Genomic DNA, 16216 nt, shown 5'->3' with positions numbered 1-16216 from the left:
ATAAAATGCGAAATAAAGGTTTTAGTTTTTGACTTATAAGATGTTTATATTTGTAAATTGCCATGGATGGGGAAGCCTATTGTTGGAGACTTCGAAACTTTCTTTGATGATAGGTCCTCTCGCTCGCTCTATACTCGCAGTCTCGCTTTCTCTCTCGCACACGACGAGTTGTGAGATGAGCTCGAAAAGATAAGCGGGCCCGAGCGCCCGAGTATCGAGATCAAAGAACGTTCCGAACTCTCGAACAATAGGCTTCCCCATCCATGGCAATTCACAAATATAAACATCTTATAAGTGAAAAACTAAAACCTTTATTTTGCATTTTATCTATTCGAAAATAATATTAATGGATTATTGAGATTTTTGCGATTTCAACGACACCAAACACGACATAAATCAGATAATTTTTAATTAAACAGATAATCATACAAGTTCCTATCGCATACAGCTATTCTACAGACAGCTTTTCACGGCTTTTTGAGGCAAAGAAAAATGCATTTTTGTAATATACGTGTTATAAGTAAATAAATCGTGTTATTTACATTTATTTTGTGTAAAAATTACATTTTATGGTAAAAAAAAATTTTATTTAAAATAAAAAAATATTAAAAAAAAAAGTCACTCCTTGAGAATCGAAACTCTAACCTCGACGGTACGTGTCTAGCCCCTTAACGCTACGCCACACGCTCTTCGATATAACGCTCTATTCCATACGTATTTATACGACACTCATTATTTTTGATTTCGATTTTCTCGCGTACGCTTGAGAAATGCATTTTATCTCTTTATTCCACAATAATTAAAAGGATTTCATTAAATTGACAAATATAGTCGTACTAAAAAAAAAAAAAAAAATTGGCCTTGCGAGGTCTCGAACTCATCTCCTTTAACAGCTACGTGTTACTGGCGCTCATCTGTGCACATAGCACGGAATCGAACCACGTACCGTGCACATAGCCTGTTACCACTCGGGAGCATCGTGCACATGGCTACGTAGTTCAATGTGCACGTTTTGTGCACATAGAGGCGCTTTGAATTCCGGTTGCAGCTAAATCGAGGGGATGACCACTCTCATCCTTCTCTCTGGTGCTGTAAAGGAATATCTGGTTAGTTCCGCTAGTTACATGCTGTTGGGGTCCCTAGATGGTACCTGATTGGTCGCGTAGTTAGGACTAGATGAAGATGTTTGGTTCTTAGGTAGAGGACCCCAGATCTGGCGATTTTAGCTATTAATACTAAAATAGTCAGATTAGAGCAATTAGTAAAATATAATGATTGTTAATAGTCTTATTTCTACGAGAATATGAACAGCGCGCAATAATTATACTGAAAAATAAAATTTTAAAATAGACGGGACGTCACACTTCAATGCGCTCATATTGGTGCGCTCCTCGAATTGGACCAATACGAGCGCATTGAAGTAAAAAGGAGCAAGTTGGAGCATGCGACGCGAACAAACCTTGTATAGGCTACGATCGGAACTGTTTTCAAATTTTCTCGTCATGACCGCCAATGTTGAAGAAGAGGGCAGGATTCTTCGTGTAAACAATCGTTTGTGCCATTTTTCGAATAACGGAGCATATTTGGCGATCGCGTTTCAGGCGAATCTACTTATAAAGGATGTGAGGACTCTCATGACCTGTCAATCGTTTATATTCGCGGATGTGATACAGGTTAGGTTTTTAACATCGACAATCGGTAAACAATATTGAATTAATATATATCTTTTTTATATTAAAATATATATATATTTTATATCAAAATATATTAATATATCTTATTTATATTAAAATATATATATTTTATATTAAAATTATAGTAATATATATATATATATATATATATTGATATTGTAATATAATATATTAGGAGTATAGTAAAAAAATACAGATAGATATATTTATAATGAAAATAAATTATATATATTTATATATAATATATATATATATATATATATATATAATTTCCCAAAATTATTAATAACAATCACTAGTATTTAAATAAGAGTTGTAGAAATTAATCGACCAGACTAGCAAGTAAATCATTTATTGAGCTTCATGACGTTTCGATCATATGGTTGTGGTCCTTATCAATGGGTATTGGATACAATACAAATGGATATTGTCATATAATACAAATTAATATTTTAAATTCATTACATATATAATTCAAACATTAAAGCACAATGTTGTAAAATTTTATTAACATTTACTAAACTGTTTAGAAAGAAAATAATTTATTGAAATTCTGGCTTTCTCTCCAATTACTAAGCATTTGGTTGTGTGAATGTTGAACACAGCTGAAATTAGGAAATTAAACAATAGCGATTTTTTTATAAACCATGTATAGTGTAAATAACATCGATACTTTTGTTTACCTCCGATTGTATCTCTTATACATCTTTAGAGTTAAAAATTTTTCTATCTCACAGCCAATCGTATGACATTGTATTTATATTTCTTGCTGAAAAGCTCTCATTATTCATATTTTTTTATTACAGCATATAGAATGGTCTTCAAATAGCGAATATATTTTGTGCGCAAATATAAAGAAGGCTATTGTACAAGTATATTCAGTACATTTTCCACAATGGAAATGTAAACTTACCGAAGGTAGTGCAGGTTTGCAGAGTGTTACTTGGTCTCCAGACAGTAAATGCATTTTTACAATAGCAGATTTCAATGTAAGTATACAGTACAATTATTTTTTATAACATTTGTACTTTATTTAAAAAAGAAAAATTTAATTTCATATATTATTATAAAATCGAAGTGTTACATTTATACAGATTCAAATATCTATCTGGAATTTGGAAGATCAAACTGTATCACACATACAAAATCTAAAGACCTCCACTTTTGACAAATTACATTTTAATTCTGATGGCAAGAAATTGGCTGTGATAGTTACGGAGGAAGACGAGGATAAAGTGGAGATTTATAAAACTGATAATTGGAAGATAAGCCGAGTGAGTAAAAAATTATATAGAACTTTCAACATTTGACAAATATTTGTACAATTCTTTTGCATAAAATTGTGTACAATTTTATATAAGAATAACGCAATATTAGAGTACAATTTATATTTGTGCATTATAAAAATTACGTCTTTAAATCCGATGATAGATTTATATCATATATTTTAACTGAATGATCAGAACTGCAACTTGCTAATTGCAATATGCTGCATGAATGTTCATTGTTAGGTCGAAACATAAGTCTCTTTACAGTTAAATGATGAGCCTGGGAAGTATCATATTCCAACAATCTCGACCATATATTCTCCAAATTAACAGTGATTTTTTGAATTTCTATGCATCCTGTTTCATATCCAATAGCCAAAATATAAGATCCTTTTATGCAACTTGATGCAAAGCATAGTGCTGTAACCGATTGGTTTCTTTTATCTAGAATCGTTTTTGGTATAACATCTTTAATGTTGTCCTCCATTGTCTCTACAAGCCATATACCGATTTTTCCGTCTCTGGAACCAGTCGCGAAATAATTCGAATCGCTCGTCCAAGTACAGCACCAAATTATTCGCGAATGCGGATTGTCTTTCTTCAAGCTAACTGCTATTAATGCATAATTTTCGCCTTCGTTTTTGAACAATGACCATCTTCTATCTCTAGAGACAGACAGTAAATATCTGCCATTCGGAGAGAATTCCATCTGCGTCACCGTCAATTGATGAGAAATTAATTTTTGAACTTGCGACCACGTGTCGGTGCTCCACAAGATGATTGCCGAATGTTCTAAATTGGTCGATTTGCATGCTGTCGCTAACAATTGTCCGTCGTGTCTCGCTGTCATGCAGAATATTTCGTAACCATGGCCATAAAGCTTTTGCAATTCCGGCCAAAGTGTATTTTGTGTCAGTTCCTCTTCCGTAGGTGGTTCATACGCAACATTTTTCGTCATTGGATCTCTTTTGTTTTCGCGCTGATCGTTTTCTTCGTTGTCGAACGTTGCTTTATTCGTTAAACCAAGAGATGGTACGATAGCACCAAAGGCCGCTGTAAATTTGAAGTCTTCGACATTATCGGCTAGCAGTCTTAGACGATTTTTAAACGCTGACGTGGCCGTGAAAATGCGCACCACTTTCTCCTCCGCTCCGGAAGCGTACATGTACGGTGTTAACATAACTAAACATGTCATGTCGTATCCGTGTATCTGAGGACGCGCGATGTCATGCCATAATTCCTTAAGATCATCCTTCCATGGTGCATGAACTCTCGTAGTTTGATCTGTGCTAGCTGTGATGAGAAATCTGTAAAGTATAATTTCAAATTATTCCTTCTATGTTAATCTCTTTTCATTATATTCATCCAAAATTCTCTTTTGACATATTTATAGATTGAAATATAATAATTAACAAAAAAAGAAGAAATTATACATATATTACATTACATATTATAAAGGAGGATATTAAAAATAAGCCATTTTTGGCCCAAAAGCGGAACGTAAATTAACCATTGGAAACTGTTTTTGGAATCTTCTAGAAGCATAAAATAATAATTATTTGTCTACCAGGTCCAGGGAAAGTTATGAAAATCATGATTTATTATCGATTATTGAAAGTTATATAAAGATTTTTAAGTTTTATATTCTTGATATATCTTCAAAATCAATTATACACTTATATAAAATCAATTATACACTTATATATATATTGAAAAAATAAGTAGTATGTGTAGAGAATTTAATGTTTTTATTTACATAATTTTCATTACACATACAGGATGTACCAAAAGTCTGGAAATGGTTGAATATTTAGCATAAACTATGGTTGAATATTTAGCCTAATCTATAGTTGAATATTTAGTATAAACTATGCATTTCAGAAAAAATATTCAAACAAAAGTTGTAGCGCTAAAAAATCTATTTACTAGTCTAATTAGTTTGATCATAAATGACGATGCCAAGGTCAGGGCAAGATCATCTTGAATTTTTAAAATGAAATCATCACTACATTTTTTATATTAATCGATTCTTCGCAATATTCTGCATAAAAAGTTATGAGTAAAATGGTCAAAAAGTTTGACCATCAAAGAATTTTACAAGATATTTCATAGTTTATGACAAAATTGTGTAAAACTAAAATATCAAATATCTCATAAAATATTCACTTTTTGACCATTTTACCTATATAACTTTTTATGCAGAATATTGCGAGGAATCGATTTATATTAAAAAATGTAGCGATTTTATTTAAAAATTTAAGATGATCTTGTTTTGACCTCGACATCATCATCTATAGTCAAATTGATAAGACTAGTAGATATATATTTTTAAGCGCTACTTGAAACATTTTTTTTTAAATGCATAATTTGTGAAATATTCAATCATTTCCAGACTTTTGGTACATCCTGTATGTCTAATGTCAATTATGTAAATCAAAACATTAAGTTTTCTACATATACTACTTATTTACCAATATATGTATACAATTGATTTTATTTTGAATATACAAGTATATCAAGGATATAAAGCTTCAAAATCTTTATATGCCTGTTCCAATAATCAATAATAAATCTTAATTTCCACAACTTTCCCCGAACCTGATGGACAAATAATTATTTTTTACTTCTAGAAGATCCTAAAAACAGTTTCCAATGATTGATTTAGGTTCCGCTTTTAGGCCAAAAATGGATTATTTTTAACATCCTCCTCTGAAAAAGATTAAGAGTATGAGAAACGTTCAAAATAATGATTTTTAAAAATAATTTTGTTGTATTTAATGTCTATGCTTAGCTCTCATGAATTCTCCTTATATTTAATTTTATATTTATATATCAGAGTCTTTTCAATTAATTATTTTAAAGTGTGAGATGTTTAAAAACAATTGTGAATTAATAAGATTAATAATTCAATTCAATTTTTTAAAAAATTTTCCTACAAAGTAGCCAAAATTTACATTATTTTATATTTATATAATTCCTTGAAACATTTTAATATTCAATTGATACAGACCTTCCTCTTGGTTCCCAGCACAAGTCGATTACTTCAGAGAAATGACCACTGGGTGTAGATCGTGGAATCCAATTTGCAACTTCTTGGGAATATTTCCAAATGTGAAAGGAACCTTGGTAACCATGCGCCAATATATGTAATCCATCTGGGCTAAATTTACAGCCATAGAAGCCCAGGGAATTGCCGCCAACTTCTCCAACACGTACTCTTTCAATCCAAATTCCACTGGACTCATCCAATTCCCATATTATCATAGACTTGTCCAGCGAAGAGGACAACAATCTTGTAGTTTGATTCTGATTCTCTCTTATAAGCTGCCAGTGCACTCCGTAAACCCAACCTTCGTGACCAGAAAGAACAGATTCCAGAATAACACTATATTCTCTATTGTTTATCATAAAGATATCTCTTTTTTGTTCATCGCTCGACGATTCCCTGGTGATTCTCCACAATCGTATCGTATTATCCTGTGATCCAGTCGCCAGGAAAACATTTCCGTCGCAATCGCGATGGAAATCGATACATCTCACCCAGTCTTGGTGTCCAAGTAAACTCTGAACTCTTACAAAATTCGAGTCTTCGGACTCTTTAATGTACAATTGGACGGAGGCATCCTCCAAGGCCACAGCCAGGAGGGGACATTTAGGATTCGGCAAGTACGTCAGACGACAGTATATCGATAATTTTCTTCCATGGGAAATGGTCTGAGTAATTCGGACGCCTTCCTGTCTCAACCACAATTTCAACTCGCCGTTGATCGAACCCGTGCATATCAGCAGCCTCGAATGAGGCGACGAAATGCCGTCGTCAGATAATTGGAGAGAGTCGGCGAAGGTGACGATACTTCCCACGTCCAGGACCGAACTGACGCAAAAACCTTGGCAATGTTTGCTGTTATCTAAACAAAATTATATCATCAAATTATGATCATCTAGATGAAATTTTGACGTCATCTTATCTTTATAGATAATAAAAATATGTATCATCTTTATCTGCATCTTAGATTAAAAAAAGTATTATTTTTACTAAATTATCTAATTTTCTGTTAATTTTACTTTGGAATCATAGCACATAAAAATACTTAAATAGTAGAACTTAAGCAGTACGCGATAAAATTTATAAATAAAAATATGAATACATATATTTTTATATCCCTTTAATAATTTACATTTTTTTAATAACTGTTTACATAAGCAATATTAAAAATTATTATCAAGAAAATTATCTATTTTCAATAATAATTATCAATAGGATAAATTGCTATATAATTTTATCTTTTATCTAAATATATTTCAAACAAATCATCTTTAGCTTATCTAAGATGAATTTACACATTTTTATATATCTCATCTTTATCTAGCTAATTTTAAAATCATCTAAGCCCAATACTGAACCTTGGCTCTCCTCGAGCCTCCAGATAATCGCGGTTCCGTCTACGGAACCGGATAACAGTTCCGTTTCTGACGCGCCGTCTCTGGCTGGTCTTATCCAGTGCACGGTGTTGACGCGATCGCGATGCCGGTGTAGCGTGTGCGTGACGCGACCCACGAACGCGTCCGGCTCGTATATCGCGATCGCGTTGCACGTGCCGAAACAGATCAGACCGTTCGTGCCCCAATCGGCGCAATGGGGCACGCGGTTACACGAACAGGCGATGTAACGCGTCGAAGTCATCGCGTCCAAGCGGTCCAAGTGTCATCCGCGACCGCACGTCGCACGTGCTTGAAGCATGGAGATGAGGGTCGCGTCAGCAGAAAAAATCACTAGGAAAGAGAAATCCCCTAGCGATTTTTTCTGGCCTTTGGAATGTTTTGTGTTTTGTTTTAAAACTGTTTAAGGTCGGTATTCACAGTTGGTTCTTATATTTAAGATCGTCTTAAGCCCTCGTTCAACCAATCAAATGGCCGCATATCATCTCTTGATTGGTTGAACGAGGTTTTAAGACGATCTTAAATATAAGAACGGACTATGAATACCGCCCTAAGATATCGCGAATGATTATTTAGATAAGAAACTATAAAGAAATATAAAACAAGAAAAAAAAGAAACAAAAACTAATAGATGTATGTATGTATGTATATACATACATGCAAAAAAGTTTTTATTTTAGTTTTTTATTTATATATATAATATCCACGTAGCAGATTCATCTGCTACCTAAGATTTCTTCTTATTCTTATTATTTGGTTGTTTGAGCTTTTATTAATTCATACACCATTTACTACCTAAGATTTATAGATAAAAATATAAATAATGAAATAAAAATAATAAAATGAGTAACATTATATTTTAGCAGAATGTTTATTTTTGATTATTAAATTTAGCAGATTGACGTCAATTTAATGACGCTATATAAATTTAATAATCAAAAATAAATATTCTGCTAAAATATAATATATTACTTATTTTTTATTTCAAATATGTCATTTTGACGTTTAATGACGTCAGTCTGCTAACTGGGATTTATAAATAAACATATAAATAATGAAATAAAAATAATAAAATGAGTAATATATTATATTTTAGCAAAATATTTATTTCTGTTTATGAAATAACAATCAATACACAATATTGACTTTACATTTTATATTTTAGTATCATTTCAAATTGAACGCAGTTATGCAATATATATGAGGGAAACCAATCAACTAATTTTTTCGATTTCGAGATTTGCGAGATTTTTATATTATATATCAGGCACAATTTGCAATAAAAATTTCGAAATCAAAAATTGCAATTATAGTTCCATATGTATTGCATAACTGCGTCCAACTAATAGTACACAACTCATCGTCATATCAGGTAGAATTTTATAGTTATAATAATATTTAATATAAAATACTTTAGGTTTTTTCCTATATATTCTTAAGTAATCTTGGAGCCTATACGGTTTTTGTATGAGAGAGTTTGCTCACGAGGCGAAAATGACAAAAGTGAGAGGGTTCATTATATATATAGATTTGTTAGATTATCTATACGATATTTCATGCATTTGTTGAAATCTAATAAATCTGTTCACTTTTATAATTTTAACCTCGTGAGCAAACTCACCTAAGATCCATAATAGGTTCCAAACCCTAACGGCACACATCCCGAGGACGTTCGGAGAACATTTTGAGGATGTTCAAATGTCCTCTAGATATCTTCTGGATGTCCTCAGAATGTCTTTCGGATATGGTGTGCTGTTAGGGAAGGTTACTTAATAAGAATAAAAAAGGACTTATATGCTCCCTTAAGCTTAACTCTCAACATAAATTATAAATAAAAAAAAATAAAAACTTTAATTTTTATTTTAAAAACTATACAAACTATAAAAAAATGAATTATAACACATTGCATTTTAACATTGCAAATAATAAAATAACGTTAATCTTTTAACTGAAAAATAGTAAACATTTAAATAAAAAAATGGTACAATTTATATACACTTTAGTGAAAAAATTTACACAAATCAAAACTATGAAGTATTGTTTTTGCTTGTTTAAAACATGTTTTTCCTTATTTTAAAAATACATAAAAACATAAAACAAAACATTTCTAAAAAATCAATATTTTTGTAATTTTTACTCATTTTAATTGAAATAGAGAAATTCTCTAGAAATTCCCTATCGTCGCTCGTCTGGCGCGCAATATTTGAATTGTTGAATTGTTTCAGAAACTCATCTGCGAGCGTTTACGTAGCATCGACGGGATCCGCTGGTCGCCGAACAATGAATTGCTATGCATATGGTGTTCCTCTCCCGCGGAACCAAAGCTGCTCGTTTATTCCACTGTGTGGGAGAAACCCGTGGTCGCTTGGACCCTATCGGAGATTGTACGGCCATTCGAAACGTATAAGGAGCTTAAGGGAATCGAAAATATCGAGTGGTCACCAAGCGGACAATTGTTAGCTGTAATCGGATTTAATGAAATGGTAATTTCTCAAACGTTACATTTTATTTAGCTTTATATCCGTTACACTAATAATTTTTAACTAATTGAAATTTATACACAGATTATTCTTCTCAACTACATCACATGGAAACCATTGTCACAATTATATCTGGATCCTGTGATCAGGGAATGTAATTATCTAACGAAAGTGTACAAGGAATGTGCGGAATTGGAAAAAACTTCTGATAAACGTTTCGCTTCTTGTGAGGAATGTGTTGGTAAAGTATCAACGAATTAATACTTAATAAATAAGATATACTGCTAAAAAAATTTATAAACGAATAATTTTTCATTCGAAATTTTAGTACGTGAAATACACGAAAGGCCAATATATATAGAAATTGGAAAGAAAGATGACAATGATAATTTTTCGATAGCAAAAGTAAAATTATTTGAATTTAGCGCATGCGGACAATATTTAGCTCTAAAGCATGAGCTTTATCCTACTACATTGTGGATATGGAATATTTGTACAGACTATCTTGATTATTTGTTACTCGTAAATCCCATTACAGGTTTGTAAAATTAAAAGTTAAGTTGATTTTTTTGTGAAAATAATGTTGATAAATCTTATTATTTTTAGCTATCAAATGGAACCCTGTACATCTACAATTGCTCGTATTCTCTGAATGTACTCGTGTGTACGAATGGACGCAAAAAGGTATAAAATCTGTGCCGCTGTCTAAAAATATCATAATTGTAGATGGGAATTGGCATTCCACAGGAGAAAAGATTGCATTGTGTGGTTACAACAAAGCGATGATTTATGAGATCGCGAATGTATAATATTAAAATAAATAATATATTTTTTTACAAGTCTATTTTTTTATATTACGCTGTATAATTTTTTTATATCGTTTTTATAGGAAAGTAAGATTTAAATAATACATTACACTGCACTTTATGAAATTAATGAACGATAAATATTCATATAGAGATCATATGTATAGTCGTATGTAGATCAATTGATGAAAGATGTTGAGTTGCGCGAGAAATATATATAGCAACAGTTTTCTCTATTCAGGAGTGTAGTTATAGAATGTTATTTATTTTAGTCTTTCACTCTCTAGTCTAGTCTAGTAACTTTTGTTCAAAGTAATTAATAAAATTATATTTTAATTATATATTCTTCATGATTGTCACATTTTTATTTGTCAAAAATGACGAATAAAAAATGCTAATCTAAATTTACTATTTTAATTGAAGCAAAAATGTATTTAAAAAATTTTTTTTCCGTGCAAAGTTAGAGCACTTTCTGCATTTTTTAATGTCACATACTGTTATTTATGCGAAAATTTATATAACACTTTTATCATTTACAAGATAATGGAATATAAAGAATTTTGCATTCTTGATTTTCGTAAAGAGTTGAGAAAGCTTTGGCGATAGAATTATTTTGTTCAACAGTCGCAACTTGCAATTAAGATTTGAATGATGTGAAAAATATATACATTGCGAAAAAAGACTTATTCGAAAGATAAATTTTGATTTCAAGACACAGGGCGCAGAGCGCTGAAAATAGCGTAGTGTCTACATTACTCTCTACTGGAGAAAGCGAGTCTTCGCGAATGGTTGACGCGCGACCATCTATTCGTGATACATTATACACGAAGAGGATCAAAAGATTCTAAAGTATATATGATTATGCGGTTTATGCACTAACATGCGCGATTCCCCACCCGCGCACGGTGAAAACATATTTTTCTAAGGCGCTTCTCTCTCGCGCGATGTGTCTACCGTCTACTAGCACCTTATCTCACTTTTTATCATCGAGAAAGACGTTGCGTGGGAACGCCTATTTTCTCCACGATATGGCGACAACGAATGTAGGAAAGAAGGCATTTATTTCGCATCGTCATAGGACAGACATGACATACCATTGATACATTATACCGTTTAACTAGCGAAAAGAAATATATATGCGATATATAATATGAATATTAACACATTCGCAACCGGTATTTTTTTCACTTTTCTAAAACTGGATGTGATAAAATTAATTCTATAACTGCTTGCCGCATAATTCTGTAATTAAAATAAGAAAAACGAAAAAAGTTACTTAAAATATTATATTTGTAACTATTTATTGTTTGAAATTATCTGTTTTATAAATCTAGCAAAGAGAGATAAAATAATGTTAAATATAGAAAATATTTAAATTTAAAAAAACTTAAAATTTGTTACATATATTTTTGAAAAAAATTAATTGAACATTTTTACATAAAAATAAAATTTAATATTTTTTTGTATAATATTTTAATAACTTCATTTTTCCACTTGAGACATTTTAAAAAGCGATTTACTGTATTTTTTTTGTATTCTACATTAAAAAGTAAATAAATTCATTTGATTCTCAAGTTAAAATTCATTTTAATTAATTTGAATTTAATAAAATATAAAAGACGTAGTACTACGTAATGGCAATCAACTATAAATTTTAAAAGAATGTAATACTGCATTAAAGAAAATGGCAACCAATTATGAATGTGTTAAGTTCTTCTTCTTTACAAGTTTTTACTCTGTTGCATAACACATCTCATGATCATCAACGAGTGAAAATGGAGAGTTTAAATTTTTAATACAGAGTTCCAAAATATGCTTGAAATAGAAGAGACGCATAGACATGCGTTAAAACACGTTTATATTCGTCCAAGGATAATATAACGAACTATATGATATGTGTTATTTAAGAAATAAATAATTTTTTACAGTCACGAAAAATTATTGAGAAAGGAAGAGATGTAATATTATGTATATATTAAAATATGTATACACGCGCATTTGTAATATATTACTTGTAAAAGTAACTGGAAAATAATGTACTGTATAATATTGCAATCTCCAAGTGATCTAGTACGGCAACGATCTGGTTATAGAAATAATGTTTTTGTTTGAAAATTAAGTGAAAGCTTGTGTATCCGAGAGATGCAAGACGTTTATCGAACTTACCACCGTACTTACTCGCACCGCAAATTTTTCTTCTGGGAATAAAAACTGCGCACAACACATTTTTAAATTCGCGTGCAAAATGATCTGATTTGACTAAAGTGTCCCCCCCCCCCCCCCCGTGCAACTGATAAACGATAATTGTTGCATGTACGTAATTGGCGGGAATATAAGCGGGCAAAGATTGTAATTAAATTCGTCGCTTTTCCATGCACCTAATTACATGATCGTCTCCATTAAAAGGGATAATTAGTCGCATACAGTGGCTCTCGAGAAGCGAATAATACAGGGTGTCTTTAAATTACACCTCCACGCACACAGTATGAAATATTTCATTATTGAGTTACATTACAAATATTATGCAAATATTATAAGTTAATATTTTATTGGAGATTTTGCAAAATATTACTGCTATATTATAATGCACTCACATAGTTAATCCTTTATTGTTATGAGTCGCACGTTGAGCTATCTATATCTCGCATTTAGTTATGAGAATTATATAAAGCATGCAAAAAAAGAGCTATTACAATCAATTATTTTTATCGATTTAATTTTTTTTATACAGTCTCAACAAGGAATTCAAATATTACTGATTATTCAAAAATCGAACAAATAAATGTCCGAATAACTGAAGAAAATACAAAGGAAGAAATATTTTGCAATATTTTATAAATGTTATATTAATGTTGCAGAAAATATATCAGCGTTGCAAAAATTTTATTGCACATATGTTTTAGGAGCGGACATATCTATATTATTACAAATTCACGAATAAAGTAATAAAATGGTTAAAAAATGATATTTTAAACATATCTTAAACTCGAAAATAAACATTTCTCTTAACGTTTTTCGAGTGGACATTTTAACTAAATAAAAAACATTTTCGAGAATCAGTTATGAAACATTTCGAAGAAACTATTGTAAAACGTTCTGAAACTGGTAAATTCTAAAGATATATACTTAGTTTTATTAATATTCTATTTCTACAAGGCTTTTAGTTTGCGAAGAAGCCTTTATTTTTAATCGCTCGAAAATTATTTGTCTTGACACTTTCACTGAGGAAATATCTCTAAATAATTTCAGCTTAACGTATGTGAGTGATACGAAGTCTGGGACACCAGTATATCATTCGACATTATAAGTGTTGTTCGAAATCGAATCTAGAAAAAAGAAATTTAATCCGTAGATAAAACAGAATATTCCAAATGCACACATATCACGCAATCATCAGTACGTATTTAAATTCGTTACAATATCGTGTGCTAGAATCTCCTTCTTCGGTTTTTCAACCACACTGCGGCCACACCCTTCAGGTGAATATCTGTTGCTGAATATCTATATCTACTTAACGTGCAGCAATATGTAGTTTTTTTCGCGTTACCATATGTGACGAACAAGCGACGATTTACTATCTGCGGCCTCATGTCTTGGGAAAGAGGGGAGAGTACATTTCCTACTTTCTCCGCGATTCATCGTTCGTCACACGCAGCTCGTACGAGTATTTACCAATTTACTTACACTGTCTCTCTCTCTCTCTCTCTCTCTCTCTCTCTCTCTCTTGTGCATGCGCTTCTCTTTTTTTCAATAATGAATGCTCGTTTACGAGGAAGATTTATCCGCGAGAACGCAATCTCAATTTGTTTGTGCAATCAAAGAGCAGTCTGAAACACTCATTCTGTGACAATCTCATGAAATAATACTGTGAGTTATTAAAACAATTTTGTCACAACTTTTTGATACTTAAAATTGAACTTTTGGGTGTTATATCTAATATAGTTAAATACTTGTTTGTGATGAGTCCACTTGAAATTTTCAAAAAAATATATAATAAGCTCTTGTTATATAGCATATGGAATTCATTAGAGATTGTATATAGGATAATTTTAATTAATATATAATCGAATAGTTAAATAGAATCATTTTAATTAATATATGTAATCGAAGGTTGTTGAAACTAGATATAATAATATGGCTATAATGAAAAAATATTTTATATATAAATGTTAAAAAGTTGATTTAAAGGTTTCTTTTGAGAAAGAAAAAAGTTGATAATTTTGAATCTTAATTGTTATTTTCATGATTATTTGGTCAACAGTTTTTTTTAAATTGAAGTTTTCAAATTTACATAATCTTTTTTATATAAGGATTTGAATTAGTTAACCAAAACTGGCTCTATAATTGATTTATTAAAAATTCATAACGTTTCAACCATGTGATTGTGGTCTTTTTCAAGTGAAATAAAAATTAAAAAATTAAAAAGTTAAAAATATTGAAACATTATACATATATATACAACGATGTCACATTTATATACGCTAACATTTTTACATGAGTTAAATAATTGAGAGTGAGAGAGAGAGAAAGAGAGAGAGAGAGAGAGAGAGAGAGATGTCACCGAGAAGAATCATCAATAACTTTTTATAAAATTACTCGCAATATTTTGCATAAAACGTTATAAGGATAGACAGTGTTCACTGTTATTTAAATAAAATTGTATAGATGACCATCGAGATGAAGCTTTGGCGCCCTTTTTTATTTCATACATAATATAGATAATAAAAACATGTACTATCTATGTCTTTATCTTATTGTTAGATGAAAAAGTTAAAGATGAGATGAAAATATGTAAATTTATATTATTTATTTCATCTTTAGCTAAGCTAATTTTAAAGTCATCTGAGCACAACACTAATTGTAAGGATAAGATATTCAAAATAAATAGATTTAATAAAAGATATTTTGTGTACTTTAATGTGGCACAATTTTACCATAAAACTATAAAATCTAAAATATTTTTAAGACAAAATTTGTCATTAATATATGTTATTTATATACATTTTTATACCAGGTATTTTCTTAAAAAGAAACGCATCTAATGTAATTCGGTCAAGCGATATTGTTAAAGGTTAAAAATTGTATAATCTGAATTTTGTTGCTCAAAGCCATTTCGTGTGTATTATTTGTCTACAATTATCCTTTTCCTTCAAAAGATAAATATTTAATATATTTATTAATTTACTCTGATATTGTATTAAATTAATTTACATTTTTGGTAAAAACATTGCTTTTACACATTAATTATATATTATGAACGAAAGTGCTTTCTTATTGATGTTATTCCTACCAACTCTCTGTTGTTCATTTCCACATAGACACACACGATCATCTACCATATATTACCGTTGTAATATAAACTTCTTCGCCTTCTCCGACTGTCACTTCCTGCGAACTGAAGGAGAGCCGATAACGTCATTTCTATACTCCACACACACACGATCACTGCCGTATTCCTCCTCGAAAAGCGTCCCAACAGCCAATCGGGCCAATTAATCATTAATTTGTAAAAAAAATAATTATTACAC

The 16216-nt window shown here is 30.8% G+C and overlaps 2 protein-coding genes across 2 annotated transcripts; one reads left to right on the top strand and one right to left on the bottom strand.

The window, feature by feature from the left end:
- The first annotated feature begins 1391 nt into the window (after nt 1–1391).
- On the top strand, nt 1392–10721 carry LOC114939311 (WD repeat-containing protein WRAP73). The gene is made up of 7 exons (XM_029313575.2): nt 1392–1673; nt 2501–2683; nt 2789–2968; nt 9628–9885; nt 9967–10123; nt 10211–10420; nt 10489–10721. Exons 1-7 carry the CDS (start codon nt 1443–1445, stop codon nt 10689–10691), a joined length of 1422 nt encoding a protein of 473 aa, XP_029169408.1. The 5' UTR covers nt 1392–1442; the 3' UTR covers nt 10692–10721.
- On the bottom strand, nt 3000–7730 carry Elp2 (elongator complex protein 2). The gene is made up of 3 exons (XM_029313574.2): nt 7367–7730; nt 5973–6870; nt 3000–4269 (listed from the first exon to the last, which is right to left on the bottom strand). The coding sequence occupies exons 1-3, from the start codon at nt 7644–7646 to the stop codon at nt 3102–3104; spliced, it is 2346 nt and encodes a 781-aa protein (XP_029169407.1). The 5' UTR covers nt 7647–7730; the 3' UTR covers nt 3000–3101.
- Nucleotides 10722–16216: the final 5495 nt, after the last annotated feature.

Source organism: Nylanderia fulva, unplaced genomic scaffold (assembly GCF_048542155.1).
Source record: "Nylanderia fulva isolate GAGA-0341 unplaced genomic scaffold, ASM4854215v1 Scaffold112, whole genome shotgun sequence".
Lineage (NCBI taxonomy): Eukaryota > Metazoa > Arthropoda > Insecta > Hymenoptera > Formicidae > Nylanderia > Nylanderia fulva.
This window is presented reverse-complemented; position numbering and strand designations above follow the sequence as displayed.

Coding starts and splice junctions, on each gene's coding strand:
- LOC114939311 (XM_029313575.2), top strand. CDS start 1,443: ATGCGACGCGAACAAACCTTGTATAGGCTACGATCGGAACTGTTTTCA. Junction 2,684..2,788: donor TTACAATAGCAGATTTCAAT/GTAAGTATACAG, acceptor ACATTTATACAG/ATTCAAATATCTATCTGGAA. Junction 2,969..9,627: donor ATAATTGGAAGATAAGCCGA/GTGAGTAAAAAA, acceptor GAATTGTTTCAG/AAACTCATCTGCGAGCGTTT.
- Elp2 (XM_029313574.2), bottom strand. CDS start 7,646: ATGACTTCGACGCGTTACATCGCCTGTTCGTGTAACCGCGTGCCCCAT. Junction 6,871..7,366: donor GAGGCTCGAGGAGAGCCAAG/GTTCAGTATTGG, acceptor AATTTTGTTTAG/ATAACAGCAAACATTGCCAA. Junction 4,270..5,972: donor TGCTGGGAACCAAGAGGAAG/GTCTGTATCAAT, acceptor TATACTTTACAG/ATTTCTCATCACAGCTAGCA.